Genomic DNA, 23,084 nt, shown 5'->3' on the forward strand with positions numbered 1-23,084 from the left:
CTCTCTCTTTAAACATATTCTAAATATGAAAAATATATATTCTAAAAATATAAGAAAATCTTTTTTCTTTTTTGAGAATCTAAAAATATAAGAAAATCTAAATTACAAAAGAGAACCTAATGGCATGCACATTGTCACAAAATACAAACATACCAACACATCAAGAACAATTCTTTTAAGACTAATACCAACAGGTCCAGCTCCAACAAATTTTGCCTGTAAAGGTACCTAAACTTTTAAAAAATAAAAAAAATAAAAAAACCTTTTTTTTTTCAAAATATTTAATAGCATTGCCACTACCTTTTTACTGTTCTTCTCAATTTTCACCTTCTCCATCAATTTGAATTTCCACCACATAACTTGATATTTACTAGCAAACAACCAAAAAACAGATTTCACCTCAAAAGAATTTAAATTTAACAAAAAGCACCTGAAATTACTCTCACTGATTGATTCATTTACCTTTCAAATAAAAATGCAAAACATACCATAATAAGCCATATATAGAGTGATTACTGATTAGACACTTAAAAAAAATGAAACATATAAAATATGAATTAAATAAGCTAAAAAAATAAAAAAAAAGTAAACATTAAACAGTTTAATGAGTGAGAGGTAGTGAATTTAAATCAAGAAAAAACATATAAAAAATGAGAATTATAATAAGCTAAAAAAAGAAAACAAAAACAAACATTAAACATTAAAACATGAAACAGTTTAATGAGTGAGGAAGTGAAGGTATAGCTGTTATTGTTGCCGTTAGTGATAAGCACGCCTGGCACTTCCATCATCACCATCATTCCCTCCAACCCATCTTTCATTTCTCTCTCTCTCTCTCTCTCTCTCTCTCTCTCTCTCTACAATTCTTCTTCTTCTTTCTCAGCCCCACTTTCCTTTCTTTTCTTTTTCTTTTTCTCTGTCTCACTTTTCTTTCTTTTCCATCCCACAAAAAAAAAAAAAAAAAAAATCTAAAAAATTTCATATTTTGATCCTCTCTTTTAATCTCAATCGTTGAGATTGGATCTGGGTTCTTCTTCATTTCAATTATCATCTTCATTTCCAGGTACTCTCACAGATTCAAAGATTTCTTTTTTGTTTGTCTTTTTTTGGTTTTTTGAATATGACCCATTTGAGACTGTGCTGTTTGTTTATGAATTGTTATGGAAATGAGAGAACTTGAATGTGTTTTTTGCTTTGTTTTATGATTTCGAGAGGTGGGTTTGATCTGATTCATGGATTGGTCTGTGACTGTTGAATTTCACTGATCTGGGTCGAATTAACAGCTTGCTGTTTTGCATTATTGAGCTGAGCTGAGCTGAGTTTGCTTGAATTTATGTGGAAAAAAAATATATTGTTTTTACCACATGGTATTGAATTTCGTAATTTTGGTATTTGTAACAAGTAATAAGAATGTTGGGTTTCTCGAGATTAGTTTATGTCTGAAAACCGTGCCATGTATTGTAATTTGGTTTTTTTTTTTTGGGGGGAGCAAACAGTAATGTGTGTTATGTATTTAGAATGCTATTGGAAGCCGTGATACTTGTTTGCTGATGTGAATGTTGTCTTTGCCATTGTCTTCTGTTTGGTTTTTGATACATCTTCTGTTTGGTTTTGGTTCTATTGGGATATTTAGTAGCAATGTGTTGGATGTTGTGCAGTCTGTGAGTGTGCACGTCTTGAGTTTTTCTCATGTGGATTTTGTCTCTGGTTGTGTCTCTCATTTTAAGGTTTTAACTTGCACTCATTTGGTGTGCCATTGCCACATACTTCTGTGTAGACAACTTCGTGTTTTGAATTTTGATGCTGTGAATGTTTTAAGTAGTTAACCATAGATGGAACACCCATCTGAAATAAGTTTTGAACTTCACAATTAAGTTTGACAAGCAATAAGAAAGTATATGAAAACCTGGGGGTGATGGATTTTGGTGCAATTTTCCATTGACCATGAAAACGTTTTCAGTTTGACAAGCAATAAGAAAGTAGATGAAAACCTGGGCCGTGATGAATTTTGGTGCAATTTTCCATTGACTATTAAAACGTTTTCAGTTGACTAGCAATTTTCAGTTACCAATTCACCCTTAGGCCTTGGAGGAGCATATATAGAGATAGGATCAAATGCCATGCCCTGAAAAAGCTGGGTTGCATGCCAAACATAAGAAAATATGATATCATGTTTTCTGAAAAAGTGTTTTACGCTGAAACAAAACAGGAACCGAAGTGTAGATTAAATTTTTACTGTGAGCATGTGTGCGGTGTGCCCCTTCTAGTTCCTTGATTTTAGGCTAAATGCTAAGAAATTATATGGCCGTAAACTTCTATGCGCATGTACTATTAGAAACTTCACATATACTTGACAGAAAGCCAACTGCTATTCAATTTTTCCTGCCATAAATAACTTCATTTCTCCTGTACCATGGTCAAATCCATGGTTGGATATTTTGCTACTCCATTGTTTTTTTTTTTTTTTAATGGAAAATTATGACGGACATGTTTTAAGTGTTGATAGCAAGAAATTTCTATGCTGGTATGTTGTCTCCTGTGCAATAGAGTAGCTACCATAAATGTTTTGTTATTTCTGTTTTCTTTAGTAATTTGTGAATTTTGTTTACCCTTCCCTTCTCACTCTAAGTAGTGAATCATTTTTCAGGTTCTTTCTGTTTCTATCTTCAAGCCAGAGTCGTGAAAACCAAGTAGTTAAAGCTCCAACAACAGTATGTCTGTTTCCATGAGAGATTTGGATGAAATTTTCCAGGGAGCTGGACAAAAGGCGTATCCTTTATCTAATGAATAGTCAATTTATTTACAGTTTTAAGTCTGATAAACTTAGGTTGCAAATTAGGGTAAACGTATAAAAATGTAAATATGACAAGTATTACAGTAGTGTTTATGCTGCTTCTGCGACTGCAGTTCTTTTTATCTTGGGTATGGGTTTTGAATTCAATCTCTTACTTAGGAAGACTCCCCTGTTATTCTCCTTGACAATGTATAGTGGACTTGAAATTTGGCGCATTGAAAACTTTCGTCCTGTTCCTGTGCCAAAGTCTTCCCATGGCAAATTTTTTATGGGAGACTCCTATGTGATCTTGAAGGTAACTGATTTCATGGTGATCCAAATTCTGTTCTCATGTATTTATATTATTTTTCCAGCAGAATGTTAAGATGAATAAGTGGGAATACACGTAAGATAGGATTCTAAATGAGAAATCTGCTTAAAGATAGGAGTAGCTCCTATTGATAAAAAGTTGAGGAGAGTTGCTTGAGATGGTTTGGTCATGTTCAAAGAAAAGTGAGTAATGAAACAATAAGAAAAAGTAAGTTGATCTAAGTTGAGGGAACGAAAAAAGGTAGAGGAAGGCTAAGTATAACATTGGTAGAAGTAATAAAAAAGGACACGTCAATTAGGGAAGTAACAGAGAGCATGACTTCAGATAGAATAGAATGGAGGAAATGAATTCATATGGAACCATACTAATTTGTCGAGGATCCATAGGCGGCCCCAAAGTTTGGGACTAAGGCTTTATTGTTGTTGTTGTTCTAGCAGAATGTGGCTTATAATATTTCTCAGTTAGCTATTGTTGGTTATTATGATGGCTAGACTCTCTTCCTTCATAATAGTGGCACACACAACTCTATTTTTGAACAACATTACTTGCGTCTGGCTAGAAGGAATTATGCAACATGAGCATATTATGGAATACGAGTTTGATTCAATCATCTTTACTGTTTTGGATGAAGTTCATTGTAGATTGTGTATGTGCTAGATCCTCAAATAAGACTCAATATCAATGCTTTCTATAATGGTTTAGAATTAATGTTCTCTTGCATATCTTTATAGAGCTAGTCAAATTAAAACATTTTGACTTTATATGATGCTTCTATTGCTTTAGATAATACTTATCATTTATGGAATGCATATTGGCTAGCTTTAACATATAAAATCATATCTTTTTTAAATAATAATGTGTACCTTTAGTGACATGGGTACTCATATTTCTAGATTTTTTGATCTGGTAATTCTAATTTCAATCATGTGCCTGTCCCTTGTGTCTGCACAAAATCCAGGCAACATGGATATTGTGCTTTTGCAAGTCCTAGCATCAATACAGAATTCTAAACCTCCATTTTCCGTTTACTGTGACTGATGTGGCTTTCTTTAATCATATATGTAGCATCATACCTAGTGTTTGAATTGCTGCATACTAATTTAAACTTTGACTTTGGGTTTTCTTCGTTGTTTTTATGGTGTATGTCCTATGTAATTGAAACAGTTTTGTTGATAGGTGTTTTTAGTTGTCTGAGTTGTGAACTTAGTAGCTGTCTAAGAATCTCATTATGTAGTAATCTTTTTCTTTCTTACTTGTTGCCTGCAGACAACCACCTTAAAAAGTGGTGCCTTACATCATGATATCAATAAGTCCATATGCTAATTTAGTTGTTAACTTACACAACATAATTTTTTCCATGCAGACGACTGCTTTAAAAAGCGGTGCCTTGCGTCATGATATCCATTACTGGCTTGGTAAAGATACATCTCAGGTAAGCTATTGTCACATAGTTCTAGTTCGTGTCCAATTTTCAATTCCTAGGATATGAATTTTTATTTGGTGACCACAACATTGTCAAATCAGGATGAAGCTGGTACGGCAGCCATCAAGACAGTTGAACTTGATGCAGCTCTTGGAGGACGTGCTGTTCAATATCGTGAAATACAGGGCCATGAAACTGAAAAGTTTCTATCCTATTTTAAACCGTGTATTATACCTCAAGAAGGTGGAGTTTCTTCAGGATTCAAGCACGCTGAGGCTGAAGAACACAAGACTCAGTTATATGTTTGCAAAGGAAAACATGTTGTTCATGTAAAGGAGGTTAGGCCATGGAGAACTTCTGTGTTGATGAGGGATTAGTCTTAGTGTGCTAGTGTGTGTGCACAATATAATATAAAGTATCTTTTTTCCGTTTTGAGTTGTTTTTGTTGGTGACAGGTTCCCTTTGCTCGATCTTCCCTTAATCATGATGACATTTTTATTCTGGATACCAAGTCTAAAATTTTTCAATTTAATGGTTCCAACTCATCTATTCAAGAGAGGGCTAAAGCATTGGAGGTTGTCCAGTACATCAAAGATACTTATCATGATGGCAAATGTGAAGTAGCTGCTGTTGGTAAGTGGACCAATATACTGAGGAGTTCAGAGATGATTGTTAACTGCTATCATTTTTTTGATTCTATGTACTTGACTTTCCATGCAGAGGATGGAAAGTTGATGGCTGATGCTGAAGCTGGTGAATTTTGGGGTTTCTTTGGTGGCTTTGCTCCACTTCCTAGGAAAACAGCTAGCGATGAGGATAAGGCTGTTGATTCTCATCCTACTAAGCTACTCCGGTATTTGTGATATCATTCCTAGGATCTTTGCTAAAAATGCATCCCATTATTTCTATATCAATCACCATGATATTATTTTAGAAATCCATACATGCATGTGTGTTTTATTTTTATTTCTCTCTCTCTCCCTGCCCCCCCCCCCCCCCCATCTTTTTTGATAGGTAAATACACAACACACGCTCACACACAGAATTGAACCTGTAACTTAACCAGAACCTCTTACTTACAGGGGAGGAGATGGAATATGGTCTAAGGACAATTTGCATATGCATGTGAACTTTTTTTTTTTTTTTTTTTTCTACTTTCAAATTTTCCAAGGCTTTTCCTATTTAAATTTAGGATAAAAGATAACCAGTCCAAATTTATCAATAAAAAAATTCTCAAAGATGCAAATTCATTTATGATCGTTACTGCTTCATATAGTAAGATGAAGCTTCATTTATTATATATAGGACCCAATCATGTTGTAGTTCTGACAGATACATATTTTCCTTTTAAGCGTTGAGAAGGGGAAAGCAGGACCTGTCGATGCTGATTCTTTGACAAGGGACTTGCTAGACACAAATATGTGCTATGTACTAGATTGTGGTATAGAAGTATTTGTATGGATGGGGAGAAATACCTCTCTTGATGATAGAAAGAGTGCAAGCGGAGCTGCAGAAGTAATGCTCAATGCTTGTTCTTATCCAATATGATTTTGGCACTTCTATGTAAAATTTCAATGACATTTGTATTATTATTGATCTCACCAAACAGGAGTTAGTCCGTGGCCCTGATAGACCTGAAGCACACATTATTCGTGTAATTGAGGGCTTCGAGACAGTGATGTTCCGCTCCAAGTTTGATTCATGGCCTGAGACAAATAATATAGCTGTGTCAGAGGATGGTAGAGGCAAAGTTGCAGGTCAGTGATTAAAATGTTTTCTCCATGATTTTGTCATTGCCATACTTTATAGTTTATACTTCCCTATGACCATCACCGTTATCATGACATAAGCCATAGCTGCACCTCACCATATAAATTCTTGTTTCTGTTCTCTCTCAATGATTTTGTAGCATTGCTAAAGCGCCAAGGGGTTAACGTGAAGGGTCTGTTGAAAGCTGATTCTGTTAAAGAAGAACCTCAGCCATATATTGACTGCACTGGAAATCTACAGGTGCTGTATCAATATGTTTATTTATATCTCTTTTTTTTTATAAGCAATATGTTTATCTATATCTATAATAGTCAACCAGTTAAGTCAGGAACTTGAAAATGGAGGCATATTTTTTTTTTTGTCCCCCCTTCTTTTAATAGCCAAGTAAACCTACTATTTCTTTTTGCAAAACTGCTTGTCAGCAAGAGTTTTGGTAGCCCTACTGCTTACCTTGAAACTCCAAAGCTGCTTGCAGAATCTCCATGTTTACCTAAATGGGAAGCAGAAGCCAAAAAAGGCATGGGAAAGCAGGAAATATGGTCCAAAACATACAAGGCATATCTGAAACAGGAACTTGAGATTTTAGGAAATATAAGAAAAATAGTTGGAATCATTTGTAAAATTTTTGGGCAACTAATTAGAAACATAAGGGATTGAAAGGGTCTGCAAGAAATATTTCATTACTTATCATAGAAAGGGCTCTGGAAACAACTAAGAAGCATGAGACAATTAATTGATTCTTTTTGGTTCATGAGTGTTTCCTAGAATTTGGGGAATGCACAATACGAGATGTCCATTACCTACTTCCTACTCCTTCCCATGGGGAAATTTTGTAAATATGTTTATAGACCATTGGTTAATTTTTACCTTGCTTTATAATTGTGTTGCTAATGGTAGTTAATCCTATTTGCACAGGTCTGGCATGTGAATGGCCAGGAAAAGACTCTCCATCCAGCTTCTGATCAGTCGAAATTTTACAGTGGAGATTGCTATATCTTTCAGTATTCGTATCCTGGAGAAGATAAAGAGGAATACCTTATAGGAACATGGTTTGGAAAGCTGAGTGTTGAGGTGAAATTTTTAAAAATATTCTGTAATTAATTATTTTTTTTAAATTGATTATTTCAACACTATATTGAGCATATCATAGAGCATTTTAAACGCTGCAAACATTTCCATAAGAAAGGCCTAGGGAAGTTATAGGGCTGATGATTTTAAGAGTGGGAAACAATTAAGCTTTAGTTTTTCAATTGCAAGAGTATACAGGAGCTGTAGATCCCAATGTACTCAGGTTGGCTTTTTTGTTTATTAATAAAATTTTTCGTTATCTAAAAAAAAAAAAAAAAAAAAAAGTGTACAGAAGCTGTAAGATCTTGTTTAATGGCCTAGTGTTTTAGTTGTACCTTGTTCTTTTCCTGCATATGTTTTGTCTGTTTTATCATTATACAAATAGTGCAGTTGTGTTTTGATTGATGAAGTTCATTTTTTATTTATTATTTGTTTTTATAATACTGTTAATAAAATCCAGCAGCATTCATTGACACTAACGTTTTGTTAGCTTTTTATGCCTTAAACTTCCCCCCCCCCCCCCCCCACAAACAATCCCCCCACATTTTATAATGGTGATGTTGAAAGATTGAATGGCCATCATTCCTCTCTTTATTTGAATACAATAACAAAGTAAGATTCAATTGTAAATAAAATAAAAAGAAAAAAGATATAAAACAAAACCCTCTTAATTTAAACATGAATTTATAGCATAGGGTATATGTGTACTGATTAACTCCTGATAGCATTCTTTTGGAGGCTGCTTTGCTTTCTTTCTGGACTCTGAAGACCAGAAGTTGTTATTTTCTATTTTGGTCTATAGCTAATTTGGTTGTAATGGTTCTCTTTTTGAATAATCACACCTACAGGAACATATAAATATGTATCTCTGCTATAAATATACCGCAATGTTGCTATTATAAATTTATTTGTTGTTTACTTTTAGTGCATTTGCTACTGAAAATAGGATGAAAGGGCTTCAGCAATGTCACTGGCAAGCAAGATGGTTGAGTCATTGAAGTTTCTGCCCACCCAGGTAGTTTTTCTTCGCATGAGATATTTGAATCTGCTGTTTTATTGATAAAATTATGTCCTTATTCCTTTCAAATGACTCACACTGATGGTATTTGATATTTATGCTAGGCTCGCATCTATGAGGGAAAAGAACCAATTCAGTTTTATTCAATCTTCCAGAGCTTTATTGTTTTCAAGGTTTGTAGAATCCTAATATACCATGAAAGAAATTCAAGGTAAGAAACTCATATTTCTTCAAATTTTCAGGGCGGTCTTAGCGATGGATACAAAAATTACATCGCAGAGAAAGAAATTCCAGATGAGACGTATAAAGAGGATGGAGTTGCATTATTTCGAGTCCAGGGCACTGGACCTGATAATATGCAAGCAATACAAGTTGAAGCAGTACGTTTTTTTTTTTTCCCCTTCTTTGTACTACTAGACTTTATAGATTTGTGGGTTTTCTCCCCTTCTTGGTGGGCATACACTTGTTTAGTATATTAAAATAATTTACATCTTTTTCACTTCCTTTTTGTTGAATCAGGCTGCATCGTCTTTGAATTCTTCGTACTGTTACATTTTACATAGTGACTCCACCGTCTTTACATGGTCTGGAAACCTCACATCTGCAAATGACCAGGAGCTGGTTGAGAGGCAGCTCGATCTGATAAAGGTCTGTTTTTTGTATCTCTTCTCCTAAATAATAATAATAATAATTTTTTTTTTTAAATGATTCAACGTGCAGATTCTTTGCGTGTTATATTTTCAGCCACATATTCATAATGAACAGAGATATTATCAAGAATTTCTCTATAGATTTTTATTATTTTTTCATTGGTAATACATTTCTATTCTATTAATACATATTTAATTATATATTGAATTTTGTCAACCAAGTCATTGGTGAATTACTTTAGAGCCAATTTGACTGATCAGTTTATCTGGGCATAAATTTTAATTAAAGGAAGCTTATTACAATTCTTTTACTTTTTTTTTGTTGCACATCAGGAGGTCCTTGCTGAATATTCATGTTCTCTTTGTATGGTCAGTTCTTCTTGTCTATCTATTTCTCATATGTTGTTAATCGTCTGCAGCCAAATATACAATCCAAAACACAAAAGGAGGGTGCCGAATCTGAACAGTTTTGGGGTTTGTTAGGAGGAAAATCCGAATACCCCAGCCAAAAGATTGTCAAGGAAGCTGAAAGTGATCCTCACCTATTTTCTTGCCATTTCTCAAAAGGTATGGATAATTTAAGTGTTTGTTGGTAAAATTTGTTTCTTTCACTTTGTTTTAAATAGATAAAAATTGACTCTTTTTTTTTTTTTCTTTTTTTTCTTTCCATGGTTTTGATTACTATCAAAATGGACACCAATCTGCAGGAAATTTGAAGGTGTGTATATCTTTTAGTTGATCATTTCTAATACAATTATCAGTGTATGCGATCCTGAAAGTTAATATCATTTATGCTTGTGATGAAAAATGCGTTCATGTTCTAGAAGTACTTTCTTTTGCTTATGTTCTCCGTGTGTTTCTATGGTTTGTCTAGTTTAGTTCCTGATGGTTTGATACTTTGCCTTATATTCAGTTATATTTATCATATGAGAATATCTATGAAACTTTAATAATGAGATGATTTATTATTCACCATTCATGGGGAAAGTCATGCTATAAGGGTCCTACAGCGTTTTTATATGAAAGTCATACCATATTAATTCTATTTTATTTTTGCACCATGAGTTTATTTTGATGTCATTCTTTCAGGTGACAGAGATATACAACTTCACCCAGGACGATTTGATGACTGAAGATATATTCATCCTGGACTGTCAGTCAGAGATCTTTGTCTGGGTTGGTCAACAGGTTGATTCCAAAAATAGAGTGCATGCTTTAACCATTGGGGAGGTAAGAAGAATTAGGATTTGGCTGGAAGAAATACATTTACTTTGCTTAATCAGCATGTACCTATAGTAATCAAAAAATCTTATATCATTGGCTTGATAAGAATCTCATGGAAGCTAATTACCACTATATTTAAGCTCGCTCAATTTTCTTCTCCAACCTCCTCCTCCCCCACCTTTTTCTTTTGGATCTGCTAGGGGCCTATTGGACCTAGAGGCTACACAAAGGAAGGTGGTCATCTCATTTCTTTTAAGCCTTCCTTTTCCTGGTTTAGGCAGGATGTGATCTCAAGGATGGCGAGAGACTTTACTAGCAGATACCCACCTTCTCATTGAAGTCTTTGATTTCAGTTAAATATTGAATTGCAAGTTTAGAATCAATAATCTCTCAAGATTTCTAATTCCTGGATACTTCCATTGCTTTTCTTAATGTTGGTTTTTCACTTTCAACAGAAATTTCTTGAGCGTGATTTTCTTCTAGAAAAGTTATCCCATGAAGCTCCAGTATATATTGTCATGGAAGGGAGTGAGCCACCTTTCTTCACACGCTTCTTCACATGGGACTCTGGAAAATTTTCTGTAAGTGACTTCTATAATTTTTTTTTAATAATCAACATGACTTCAAATCTTTTGTAAGAATCTTTTCATTTGGGTACAGATGATCGGGAACTCATTTCAAAGGAAACTTACCTTAGTGAAAAATGGGGGTGCTCCAACTGTTGATGTAAGACCTCCTTAATCTTTTCCATTTGCTTAAAGATTTCATTGATCTTAACTGCTTTCTTAGGATTTCATTTACTTTTGCACCAGAAATTCTGTGTCATCCTATGTTGATTTCATCTGTCATATCGATTCAAATCTTTTTGTATATCTTCAATAATTGTTGCATACTAATATATGTGACAGAAGGAACTGTCATTTATTATCACATTATCCATTCACCATTTTATGATGTAAAAGTAAAATACGCATACTTTGCCTTTGGAAATATTGTACATTAGGTACTTTGATTTTATTATGTTGCTGCACTTCAATTTTTTTTCCTTCTGGATTTCACTTTCTATTAACTTTTTTGAATTATTAAAAAAATTAAGATCTTTCTTAAAGTATCATAATCAATCTTTCTATCAAGTCATCAAATAGTCAGGTCTAAAAAGTCAACATATAAAGTCATCAAAGCTTACACATAACTTGATTCTCGATGAAAGTTAAAATGCTAACACTTGGCTTGTTTTAACAAATAGATATGACATCTTAACATACGAATCAATTTACTAATACTTTCAGTTCCATCTTCATATTTAGATGGAACACCTTGATATGACTTGTCTGGGAAAAACAAAATAGATTGATGAGATATGTTAACAGACTAACCAATTAACTACTATGTTCTGACTCATACTTTTTCTGGATTCTTGTTGCCACTATTCTGTTTACATATAATTTGTTTATGCATTACTAGAAACCCAAACGGAGAACACCTGTATCTTATGGAGGAAGATCCAGTGTTCCAGACAAAAATCAGCGTTCTAGAAGCATGTCTTTCAGCCCTGACCGAGTTCGTGTAAGGGGTAGGTCTCCAGCTTTCAATGCACTAGCGGCTACTTTTGAGAACCCTAATACCAGAAATCTTTCAACTCCACCTCCGGTCGTCAGAAAACTCTACCCAAGATCTGTGACCCCAGATTCAGCAAAACTGGCATCCAAGTCTGCAGCTATAGCAGCACTAACTGCCACTTTTGAACAGCCACCACCAGCAAGAGAAGTTATTATGCCTCGATCTGTCAAGGGTATGCATTTTTGAGTTTCTTGAAAGCAAATTTTATTATTATTGCACCTCAATCTACAAAGTTGCTTATATTTGATGTGTTTTATTGTCATCGGTGAAGTGAGCCCGGAGGCCATCAAGCCAAAGCCAAAACCAGAGACGAATGATAATAAGGAGAATTCTATGAGCAGCAGAATAGAATCCCTTACTATACAGGAAGATGTGAAAGAGGGTGAAGCTGAAGATGATGAAGGTCTCCCAATATACCCATATGAACGCCTAAAAATTTCGTCAACAGATCCTGCTGCAGAGATTGATGTGACCAAGCGAGAGGTAAGAATATTGAGGAAGCAATATAACAATATATTATCATTTTTACATTCTATCATTCTCATTTCAATTCTGACATTCGTTTAATGCACTGCATGCAGACATATCTGTCATCAGAGGAATTCAGGGAGAAATTCGGGATGGGAAAGGATGCGTTTTACAAATTGCCCAAATGGAAACAGAACAAGCTCAAAATGGCCCTGCAATTATTCTGAGTCTCCTTTATTCCCAGCCTTTTCAGCAACTCCCTGCAGTTTAAATTGCAGGTGGAAGAAAGCTTGCTCGCAAATCTGTACATACTCTTTCCTCACGAAAGTTTCACTTTAATTATCGTTAGTAAAACTCATTCAGCATTCTAACTGCTGTACTTTTATTTGCAGTGGGGGAACTCATTCTCAGGAGTACAAGGGACAGCATCAGTGCATTTTTAGCTGCTTCTGCTCCCAAGAAGCTTGTTTTCTTGATAAATGGACACAACCAGAGATTTTTTCTCCTACCTTCTCCCACCCCCCCCCCCCCCTTTTTTCTGGTGGTTTGAATGTCTAGCCTTGTTTCTTTGTTGAGTTAGCTGCTTGGTATTCTTTTTGGTCACAGGTTTGTTGTGAGCTTGCATTTTTGTTCATCTTCATTTTCTTTTTTTGAAAAAAATTCAAATTGATTTTCAGTAGAGCGATAGGGTCTTGCGAATGCAGAGTCTACTTAGGTTGTATTGATAACTGAGGATGGAAGTGTGTACAGCAGAGCATAAGAACCAGTTCAGTTTATTTATTTGTTTTTGACAATAAAGGTGTGATTTTTTTATTTTTGGAAAAGTGGAAAACAAAAAGATGGGTTTTTAATCAATTCCTGATACAAGATCCCGGGCTTAAATTTTTTTTTTTTGTTATTAATTTTACTGTGTTTCATGAATTGTAGCCCACTTCATTTTGTGTATCATTTTTCCATAGAAAGAAACGAGGTTAAAACTTTCAATTCTATGATTAGCTACTTTGTGCTAACAGATTTATTTATTAAAAAGAAGAAGTGGGGGTCTCATTTTCCTTAAATATTATATTTTTTATTCATTATTAAAAAAGTGGTATCTCAGCTCTGCTAGACTAATCTAATTCATACCCAAGAAATAGCCCAAAAATCTCATTAGTCGATAAGGTGATACATGTAATTTGTTGGTATCATGATGATTTATCCATAAGTTCATACTGTTTTGTGGACCTAGAAGATTTTTTTTTTTTTTTTTAGAGAATCCAGCCTAGTACAAGTTATTTTCTGATGTTTTAATGGGATAATTGTGGAAGGTGCATTAGTGCATATGTTCATACTGTTTTGTGAGCCTTGAATTTTTTTTTTTTTTTTTTTTTGGTTTTTGAGAATCGAGCCTAGAAAAAGTAATTTTCTAAAGTCTTAACGGGATAATTGTGGTAGGTGTTTGTATATGTTCATACTGTTTTGTGGGCCTATAAACTTTGAGAATCGAGCCCAGAACAAAGTTATTTTCTGTAGTTTTAATGGGGTAAATAATTGTGGTGGGTGTTGTATGGATGAAAGCCAGAGATAATAATAATGTTGGTAGTTGGTAAATTGGAAGTCAGTGACCCTTGAAAGGTTGATAGGAATGGAAGAACGTGTGTGAATTGTACCTTCTGTTAAGGGCTGTCTTTTCTTTTTTTTAATAAATATTCTGACCCATTAGTAAAAGTTACAAGCTTCCAAATTTAGCTGTATTCTAACCCAAATAAACAAAAACACTTACTAGTGGCAATAAATTAAGAATTTTGAATTTTCTCACAAACAAATTCCATCTTGTGGAGAATGAACCAATTTGTGCAACAACAACATTAGGTGTGAATGTATATAGCCCATTGAAAATCAATTTGTTTACAAGAAATATATATATAGGTCCTTGTTTTATAAACTATTTTGGATTTATCTGATCCATGCTTTTCAGTGGTATTTGTGGGAATGATTTCTGGATGCATAACCAAAGAGGTTACTGATCAACTGTGCAAGTTCTAGACTCTACAGAGATCAAAGCAGCATTTGGTATGGGATCTCATCTCATTAAGCCCTTGGACTGGATGATTTTCCTAGCTGTGTTTTACGTAGACATGGCAATACGGGTCAAAATTTTCTGACCTGATCTGTAATATACTTGACCCGAACTCGATTTTTTGACCCGAAACAAAAATAGGTTGACCCGTGACCCAACTCAATTTTTTGCAGGTCAACCTAACCCGACCCATTAAAAAAAATCACTCAAAAAATATTTAGATTACGTTCTAATACTAAGTGCATAAAGCACAAAAGCACAAAGCACCAGAACCAATAATCAATAAATTATAGATATAGGCAACAGACAAGACAAGACAATAGCTTGACATTCAATTTGACTATTTGAGCTTCACAACCAATAAAGTTTCACAGACATGAGAGAATGAGACAAGACAACTATTAAAAAAAATCTCATTCAATATGACTAGCTGTACTCCAAAGCCAAAGACACAAACGTGAAACATGACAAACCACAAAGGCCAAAACTTCCTTAGTTTCTCTATTCTTGCGCCTCTGCCCTTATTTTGACACTTTCACACATTTCACACTTTTTCAGTTTCGCACAAAGCTTGCAGCTCTACCTCTATTGCTTAAAACTGTCATAATTGAAAAAATATTAACAAGCGGCGTTAAGTGCAATTCATTTCCTTAATTAATTATATTCATTCTCTCCAAATAGGTTGTCATTGATTTGTTTTTTTAATTGAAAAAAAAAATAAAAGGTTTGTTTGAAAAATACAGGTCAACTCGACCCAACCCAACCCGCGACTTGATTGACCCACAACCAATTGGCTCGTTTTGACCCGCGACCCAATTGATCCACAAACCAGATTGACCTGACCCGAACCCGACCCGCCCGTTTTACAAAGCAAAAACTGGTCTATTATTGAGAGGGATGTTGTCGACGCTGTTAGTCTGAACATTTTCTCTACTTAAGGCCATATGCTTACACAAATGAATAACCCTTTCATAGTCTTGGTGCCAAAATCAAATAGAGATTTCATATTAAGTGGTTTCATGCCCCTTAATTTATGTCCTGTAATATATAAAAATGTTGTCTAAAGATTTTGGCAAACACATTAAAACCTTTGTTGCTTAAAATAATTCCTACATGGCAACTCTATTACTATTACACTGTCTTCAATCCTATCAAAACCGGTTGAGGCAAACAGTTAAAATTTTCAAATCCTTCAGATATTTAGCAAAAATCTTAAGGGAAGACTAATCGAGGAGTTATGCTCTCAAAGTGGCCTAAAGCTTGTTGAGCCTAGTCACTTGGCCCAAATGCCAAGTATGTCGGACTTCCAATGTTTGTTAACAAGCCTAAAAGGGAAATATTTGCTCATGTTGCTGACTGGGTTAAATCAATAACCAAAGAATGGAAAGATCTTATCAAAGGCTACCAAAATGACCTTATTAAAATCTATTGTGTATTCCCTTCGAATAACTCAAGAATGGCAGGTTTGACCTGATTAAAAGCAAGAAGTTCCTTTAACTTGCATTGCATACTTAAATAAACTGCAATCTATTTTGAAATGTAAAGGCTCAAAATGAAGACAACCCCAAACTTTAGGGGCTAAAGACATATTTTAGTCTATTGTGTTCCCACTTTTACAAGTGTGTGTGTGTGCGCGTGTAATTAAGGAAATACTGTAATGGTAATCTTCCCCCCAAGAAAGAGAAGGAAGAGATAAGAAAAATAAGAGGAAAGGAATGGAGAAAGTTATACCAGATTGCTTTATTGAATTTTTACACTTGCACTTACATAGGTTTAGTTGGCCTTAAAACTGCCTGTAAGCTGTAACTAATTGGCTAACAAACTCCTCAACCAACTAATTTCACAACACCCTCTAACAGCCCTTTCTTGATCCATTCTTGCCATTTCTTACAACTAACCTTGTGATTCGTATATGTTACAACATTTAGGTTCATTACATAATGTAGTGATAAGCTGTTTTAACTTCTGTGACAAGTCAATTGAGATTAGATCTTTAAAGAAACCCTTGTACCTGTACAAGCAACTTCTTTGGCCTCAAGAGGTTGCCAATTTGGTTAACTTCCTATAAAGATCCTACAAAAATACCAACTCAACAAATTTAAATGCCTCAGTGTTCTTTTTTAATGAAGCAGTGATGAGAATAATGAATTAAATCGTGAACAAATTATCAAAGAAGCTACTAAGAAATGATCAATAAGTAAATTAATTGAGTTTCAGCCTGCTTTTGATGTTCTTGCTACAGGTGGTAGGACAACTGAATCAAGTTTCCCAGGATAAGGAGTCCATAAGCCTAATCCACCCCTACTCTCTTTCATTCCACTACCTTTCCCACTAAGCTCGGTGAGGTTCTTTACCCATTCAACTGCAGAAGAATGCTCCCTCGTGTGTGGGTGCAGCACAAACAGTGAGTTGTACTCACAATTTGGAAACATAAAGAACTTGAAGAAATCCCCTAACCTGTATACAACATAGCCAAAGCTCAATTGGTCTCTGGGTGTGAAAAGGTCAACCTCATTGAACCACAAGCAACTAAACAAGTTACTCATTGGAGTATGTTCCCGTATGATAACGGCTCCTTCTGGCACATCTGCATTTCACAACTCTGTCAATATTATGAAGAACAAATGTATCATATACACATTAAGAAATCCCCTATCTTTTTTTTTTTTTTTTGAAATCACAAATGTAGAGCACCACCTTATTGCAATATTACTATATAGTATTGTTAAATTACCAATTGTCCCGAAAGCTTAAGCTATTGGGATATAGCAAATTTAATTATTTAACCATATACTTCTAACACTTCCCCTCACGTGTGGGCCGAACCTACCTCTTTAATAGGAGACTCAATACATGGGATTTTAAATGGGAGGTGGAGTGAAGGAGACAAGGATAGAACTCAGGACCTTTTGCTTTGATACCATGTTAAATAACTGATTGTCCCAAAAACTTAAGCTATTGTCCCAAAAACTTAAGCTATGGTAAATTTAATTAATTAACCACATACTTGTAAAAATCTTCTTCATTATGAGCTTACTATACTAGAGTAAAATACAAGATTGACTTTTATAATGAAAACAACTTGGTAGAGGTTGACCTCAGTGAACTAGTTCTTTTGCATCATGGGACAGGCTCCTCTGACACAAAAGGTTGTGCCCTCTCTCTGCATATAAACTAAACTGTGGAAATTATCTTTGGAAAAGAAATACTATGGTCAAAAGTCTTTGAATTTTCCAAAACCTCTAATGCAATTTTTCTCACCAATAATGGCTCACTTTGTCCATTCTCCATTGCTCACAAATAAAATTTTATGATGTAAACACAAGCACTCTTGGATTAAAAAGACCAAAGAGAACCAAGTAGAGAACCAAAATGTCTAGTCTGCTATCTTACCACTAATGGTTTTTCCCCCAGGTCTCCATGATGGCATCCCTTCATAACGGTAAATTTTCATGTGGAGATCAATAAGAGGTCGGGCATATCGCTTTCTCCGCTTGTTTGCATCAGCTTCCTCATAAATACTACGGTGATGCTTGTGCTGAGCAATAGCAAAAGTATGCTTTCCACGCCATAAATATCTGAAACCCAAAAGTGGTTCCTTTAGAAAGCAGTTTCTCCTTGATATCAGTAAGAGAAATGCAACAATGTAGAGCAAGAACAAAGAGTTTGGTATGACGGGGTTTTTGGAAAAATTTATCTTGGATGGACCTGATTTTTTTTTATTAATATCTTGGACAGGCAATCTTAACATCAAACTATTCCACTTGTAAGGTAAAAAGAGAACATCCCAAATCACAGATCATAAGCATTTTTCTGCCTTCCATCTAGTTAGGTAGAAAGCTTCATCAGTTCTTCCCCAACACCTCATGAACACCCCACTAAACCATTTATTTGCTGAGTTAAGGTAAGAGAAGAACAGAATCTCTAAATGAAGAAACCAAAAACCTCCACTTACTGAGCCTAATAAACCATTTGACCTTTTTTTTTTTTTTCCTTTGGCAAGTACAAACCATAAATACAAGTACTTATATAAAAAATAAACTATGACTAAAAGTGCAGAAAGGGCATAATGCATGTACCAAATCATCAAGTTGAAACAGATACTCATTTTAATGAAACCAGAAAGCATAACAAACAAAATATTCAAACTTCATTTTTCTTTTCGTTTCCTCTCGTTTTTCTCAACTGAATGAAGTGCCAGTTTAAAGCGCTTATTTCTCAACTGAATGAAACCAGAAAACATAACAAACAGAATATTTAAAGCTCTATTTCTCAACTGAATGAATATAAAATGCAATTTCCCACCATCTCAAGACACAAATATACATACACAAATGCAAACAAAGATACACATGCCAGAAGATACTTAGGAATTTTGGAAGATACCTTTCTAGCATTAGCAATGGATCAACAATCAGTTCCATTTTACCATCAATCCAAATGCTGTACTGAGCTTGAGGGAACAATCTGTGGAGTAAAATCTTAGGAATTTTTCCATTCCTTCTAGGCTCATCGTAAGGTGGATGCTTCAGTAAGACAAGACGCCAGATACCCACCCACTTCCCTCCATTACCATCATCTCTGATAGTAACATTTTCCTTTATGAATTTGAGGGAAATCTCATCCAACACCATAAGAAAACAGAAGAGCTTCTTAGAGCGAAGACTTATATTTGAAGGCTGATGAGGTACATCATATCCATCAAAAATTCCAGATGCAACCACAAACCGACACTTCTTGACATATTTGATGTCTGAAGGAACCATTTCAGCACCACTATTTCGAATAAATCCACAGTGCACCTGATGGACCAGCATATAGTAAATAATAGCTTATTTAAATATAAGGGGACAAGAGAATAGTTACAAACCATTTGAATTTTCAACACACATGAAATCAGAAAACCAACATGAAATTGATAACAGCATCCTTCCCTTCATCATTCTTCTTTTAAGTAAAAATATATGCTATAGAATACGACAAAAGCATTTTATTTTCATTGTCAAAATACAAATAATCAATTGAAACACATGCTTAACTTCATCATGACCATAAACATCCTAAATATTAGTAGTGTTAATAGTAGCAACAAAACAACAAACAGTAAGAACAACACCATCAATAACAATAATAAAATAGTTAATTTTACCTTCATGGTTGAATTTAGTTTAAAACTCTTCTCTCTCTGCGACCAACTTTCTTGTCCTCCAAACAGTGGAGCTGTCTGAGATCTATTATTCCATTGGTCATCTTCCATGACAAAGAATAAATCTTTGACAAGTCTATCATGAGTCCTTCCCTCTGGAATAACTACTTTATCAGGGTCGTTGGCAAGGGGAATTGGACAGCCTAGTTAATATGAGCAAATCAATACCAATTATTACAACTAAGCAAAGATCAACACATCAGATAAGAAACATTGCCATGATCTTACGGTGTTGAGGTTTTGGTACGAGCCCCATTGTGTCTAACACTGTGAATACTTTGCTATCTTTGTTACATATAGCTGCATGACAAGCAGAAAATCGTCATATTATCACAAACCAGAGAAAGATATCTGCAAATATAGTATAAAAAAAAAATTAAAAATGCAGATCTTTTCCACTAAACATACATGATGTAATTCTATCATGTTTGCATCAGTGACTAGAAATCCAGTATTATGGTGTAGGTAACATCTGAAATATTCACAAGATTCTCTAATATTAAGAATTGTTACAGAATGATAAGAACACAGCCCTGCCCTTGAACCCCTCAAAAATAAGATCCATACACATTCTTTCTTCCTGATTCAAATGCATTTCTTATTTTCCACATTAATTCATGAATAGTTGCCAAATTTATAGCTTTTACAGGCCTTCAAGAGCAATTTACTTTTTCCTCAGTCATTCTCCTGGATTTTAAATATGCATGGGATAAGAGATCAAGAGATCGAAAAAGGGTACATGTGTTGCAAGTAATATTCCAGAGATCAATGATACTCAGTTTACCATCATATTCCTATGCAAAGAACTTATATGATTTCCTATATAATTACTCCAAATATGTAGCTCGATGAAAAGAAAATGCTTTGAACCTATGACATTTCAGCTTTCAGCACCCCCTAGAGAGCAAGACCTCCAGAAAGGAGGCTTCCAATTACATAATGAGCTATGTAGGGTAGAACTATTCAGCTTTTGAAACACAGGCAGAGTTTTGAATTACAAAACAATACAAACATTAAATTCAAGTCAACAGCAACATTACTTTTCCCCTTTCCACATGAAACCATTTGAGTACAGATTAGAGTAGATACTAAACCAGAACTTAAAACAAAAACTTAAAGCAACAGATTAAAACTCTATGGAAAGATTTTATATCTTCCAGAAATACCTGAAAAGAAAGAAACTGAAGATTGGCAAGACCATACATGAAACAACAATGCAATTAGAATTAGCATCATCCACAAGATGCCCGCTACTAGAACCAATCGAATAAATCCCTTCTTCCAAACAATCTTCATGGGATAATCTTGGGGCAACCTCCCTGGAGAAAATAACTCCCCTTCTGAGTCTGCAACCAACAACACAACAGGTCACAGAACCCACTTAAAATTTATGGTGCAAAACCAAATATCTAAATCCAAGTGCCAAATTGAAACCCCCACAAAACATAAATAACTAACTTTGCATTGCCATGCTACAACAATGCTATACCAAAAACTGATACACAAAACATTCAAAATTTTAACATAAAATAAAATAATTTTCACGGATTTTGATAAATGTGGAACTTTGCACTGCCAGGAAAAAAAAATCTATACATAGTCATTCAACCCTTGTGCTCTCCAACAAAGATTTAAATCATTATATTGCATAAGAATTCTACACCAAAAACCCATATACAAAACACTAAAAAAAGTTTCATGGGTTTTGAAAAATGTGGAACTTTGCACAAGAATGAAAAAAACATAGGTTAAATTACAAATGGCACCTTCTAACTTTGCCTAAAATTCAATTCAGTCCTCTAAATTTTAACTTAGTTCAATTCAGTCATCTCAATAGTCTCCATCAAATTTGAGCAATTAAAGACCCCCAAAATGACGTAATCTTGTATTAAACAAAATTGAAAGTTAACAGCGCAATTCTCACAGAGACTAAAGGGAGGACCGAATTTTAAAAAATTGAAAGTTAGAGGATTGAATTGAATTTTGAACAAAGTTAGAGTGTGCAATTTGTAATTTAGCCAAAAATTTATAATAGTCATTCAATCCTTGTGCTACAACAAAGAATTACATCATTTTATTGCATAAAACAATGATTCACCAAAAACACATAAACGAAAAATTAAAAATCATAATAAATTCTTTTATAAGAAAAAAAAAAAAAAACTTTTTTCACTGATTTGGAGAAATGTGGAACTTTGGTGCTATATTCCTTACCTTTGGAATATGGGCTTTGGTTATTCCGCTCTCCTCTACGGTTTGACCGAAAAGACACTGATCGTTGAGCCTCCCCATCCATAATCACTGCCAGCTAACGTTTCTTGATATACACTGTGCAGATGAGTTTTTTAAAAACATCAGCCCAACCTAACATTAAAATAGGGAAACTTTAAGACAGTTCAAGAGAATGTTGCAGGCCTTTTCCCCTAATAATGAAAATCATAGCTTTTCTACAGACAGGACTTCAATCGACTGCTTTAACATTATATAGAAATCCAAATAGTAAGTATTCAAAAGCCCAAAAAATCAGATAGCATCGATGATTAAGGGCATGAAGATAATCAAGAGCATTACTATATCTTGAAACTCATAGAAGAGCCTAGCCAATAAACACTGTAAGGAGTTGAGCTATTAAACACTACTTTTTTATACTGTTAACTTAATTTGGCCCAAATGGGGCTTATGCCTTGACATTACACCACACAATGCACTCAAATACATGCATTCCCTCTTATCTCATAGTTTAACATTGCACTCTTCTAAGCTCATGATTTTGAGGTTAGTAATTGAAGTGTGCCCCAATGTTTTATAATTGTACAGACATGGAAAAAGTTGATAAGATCAATCACATGACTGCTTTGCACATTGAATCAGATTAGCAAAAATAAATTAAGAATTACAAATCAAACTTCTAAATCTTACACATTGTATATACTATATAGCAAACTAACAATGCAATATAAGAATATGAAGAAGTACCCAGATCTGGGAAACTCATAAGGAAAAGAAAGAACTGGTTTTTGAGCAATCAAATTGAGAGCAAAGTGGGTAACTTTTTGTCTGTCGATTTTTTTCTTTCTTTCTTTTTTGGGCAAATCTGGGAAATGGAAAGAGAAATATGAACTGGGAAAAAAGTGATTTACAGATTGGAGATCAGTTCCAAACACACACACACAATAAGAAGAATTTCAATACAATTATGCTAAGTCCAGATTGGAATTGATAGCAAGTTTCTCAAACACCAAACACAAATTATTACACCAAATTTAATGAACTTTTTTTTAACTCACAGAGACAGGTTTGGTTTTTTCATTGAGCGCTCAAACCTTGATGATGGTGAAAATGAATCAAATGCAGCAGCATCTATGCGTACTCAGCTTTCTCTCTCTTGGAGCGATGGCTTGATCGAACGGAGCAAAATGTAAAGAAAACTCAGTTTAGCACTTAAAAAAGTTACTCCGTATCAATAAGTTTTAA

General features: G+C 34.5%; 2 protein-coding genes across 7 annotated transcripts; one reads left to right on the forward strand and one right to left on the reverse strand.

The window, feature by feature from the left end:
* The first annotated feature begins 795 nt into the window (after positions 1–795).
* Positions 796–13,158, forward strand: LOC142643395 (villin-4-like). 2 transcript variants are annotated; one of them, XM_075818008.1, is made up of 24 exons: positions 796–1,063; positions 2,648–2,769; positions 2,990–3,089; positions 4,468–4,536; positions 4,629–4,865; positions 4,983–5,160; positions 5,248–5,380; positions 5,880–6,042; positions 6,137–6,284; positions 6,437–6,537; positions 7,213–7,368; positions 8,312–8,380; positions 8,488–8,556; positions 8,626–8,763; positions 8,903–9,031; positions 9,453–9,600; positions 9,741–9,751; positions 10,123–10,263; positions 10,713–10,838; positions 10,918–10,983; positions 11,722–12,049; positions 12,149–12,360; positions 12,459–12,649; positions 12,738–13,158. In XM_075818008.1, exons 2-23 carry the CDS (start codon positions 2,714–2,716, stop codon positions 12,570–12,572), a joined length of 2,892 nt encoding a protein of 963 aa, XP_075674123.1. In that variant the 5' UTR covers positions 796–1,063; positions 2,648–2,713; the 3' UTR covers positions 12,573–12,649; positions 12,738–13,158. The 2 variants fall into 2 exon arrangements, with proteins under 2 accessions (XP_075674123.1, XP_075674124.1); XM_075818009.1 differs by having other exon boundaries at positions 12,459–12,623.
* Positions 13,159–16,363: 3,205 nt separating this feature from the next.
* On the reverse strand, positions 16,364–23,072 carry LOC142644717 (putative hexosyltransferase MUCI70). 5 transcript variants are annotated; one of them, XM_075819297.1, is made up of 9 exons: positions 22,898–23,041; positions 21,825–21,938; positions 20,777–20,956; positions 19,839–19,910; positions 19,554–19,753; positions 18,791–19,206; positions 17,798–17,982; positions 16,862–16,991; positions 16,502–16,766 (listed from the first exon to the last, which is right to left on the reverse strand). In XM_075819297.1, the coding sequence occupies exons 2-9, from the start codon at positions 21,904–21,906 to the stop codon at positions 16,763–16,765; spliced, it is 1,269 nt and encodes a 422-aa protein (XP_075675412.1). In that variant the 5' UTR covers positions 21,907–21,938; positions 22,898–23,041; the 3' UTR covers positions 16,502–16,762. The 5 variants fall into 5 exon arrangements, with proteins under 5 accessions (XP_075675409.1, XP_075675407.1, XP_075675408.1 ...); XM_075819294.1 differs by having other exon boundaries at positions 16,364–16,991; positions 22,934–23,072; XM_075819292.1 differs by having other exon boundaries at positions 16,364–16,991; positions 22,898–23,066.
* Positions 23,073–23,084: the final 12 nt, after the last annotated feature.

This window comes from Castanea sativa, chromosome 7 (genome assembly GCF_040712315.1).
Source record: "Castanea sativa cultivar Marrone di Chiusa Pesio chromosome 7, ASM4071231v1".
In the NCBI taxonomy this organism is placed as follows: Eukaryota; Viridiplantae; Streptophyta; class Magnoliopsida; order Fagales; family Fagaceae; genus Castanea; species Castanea sativa.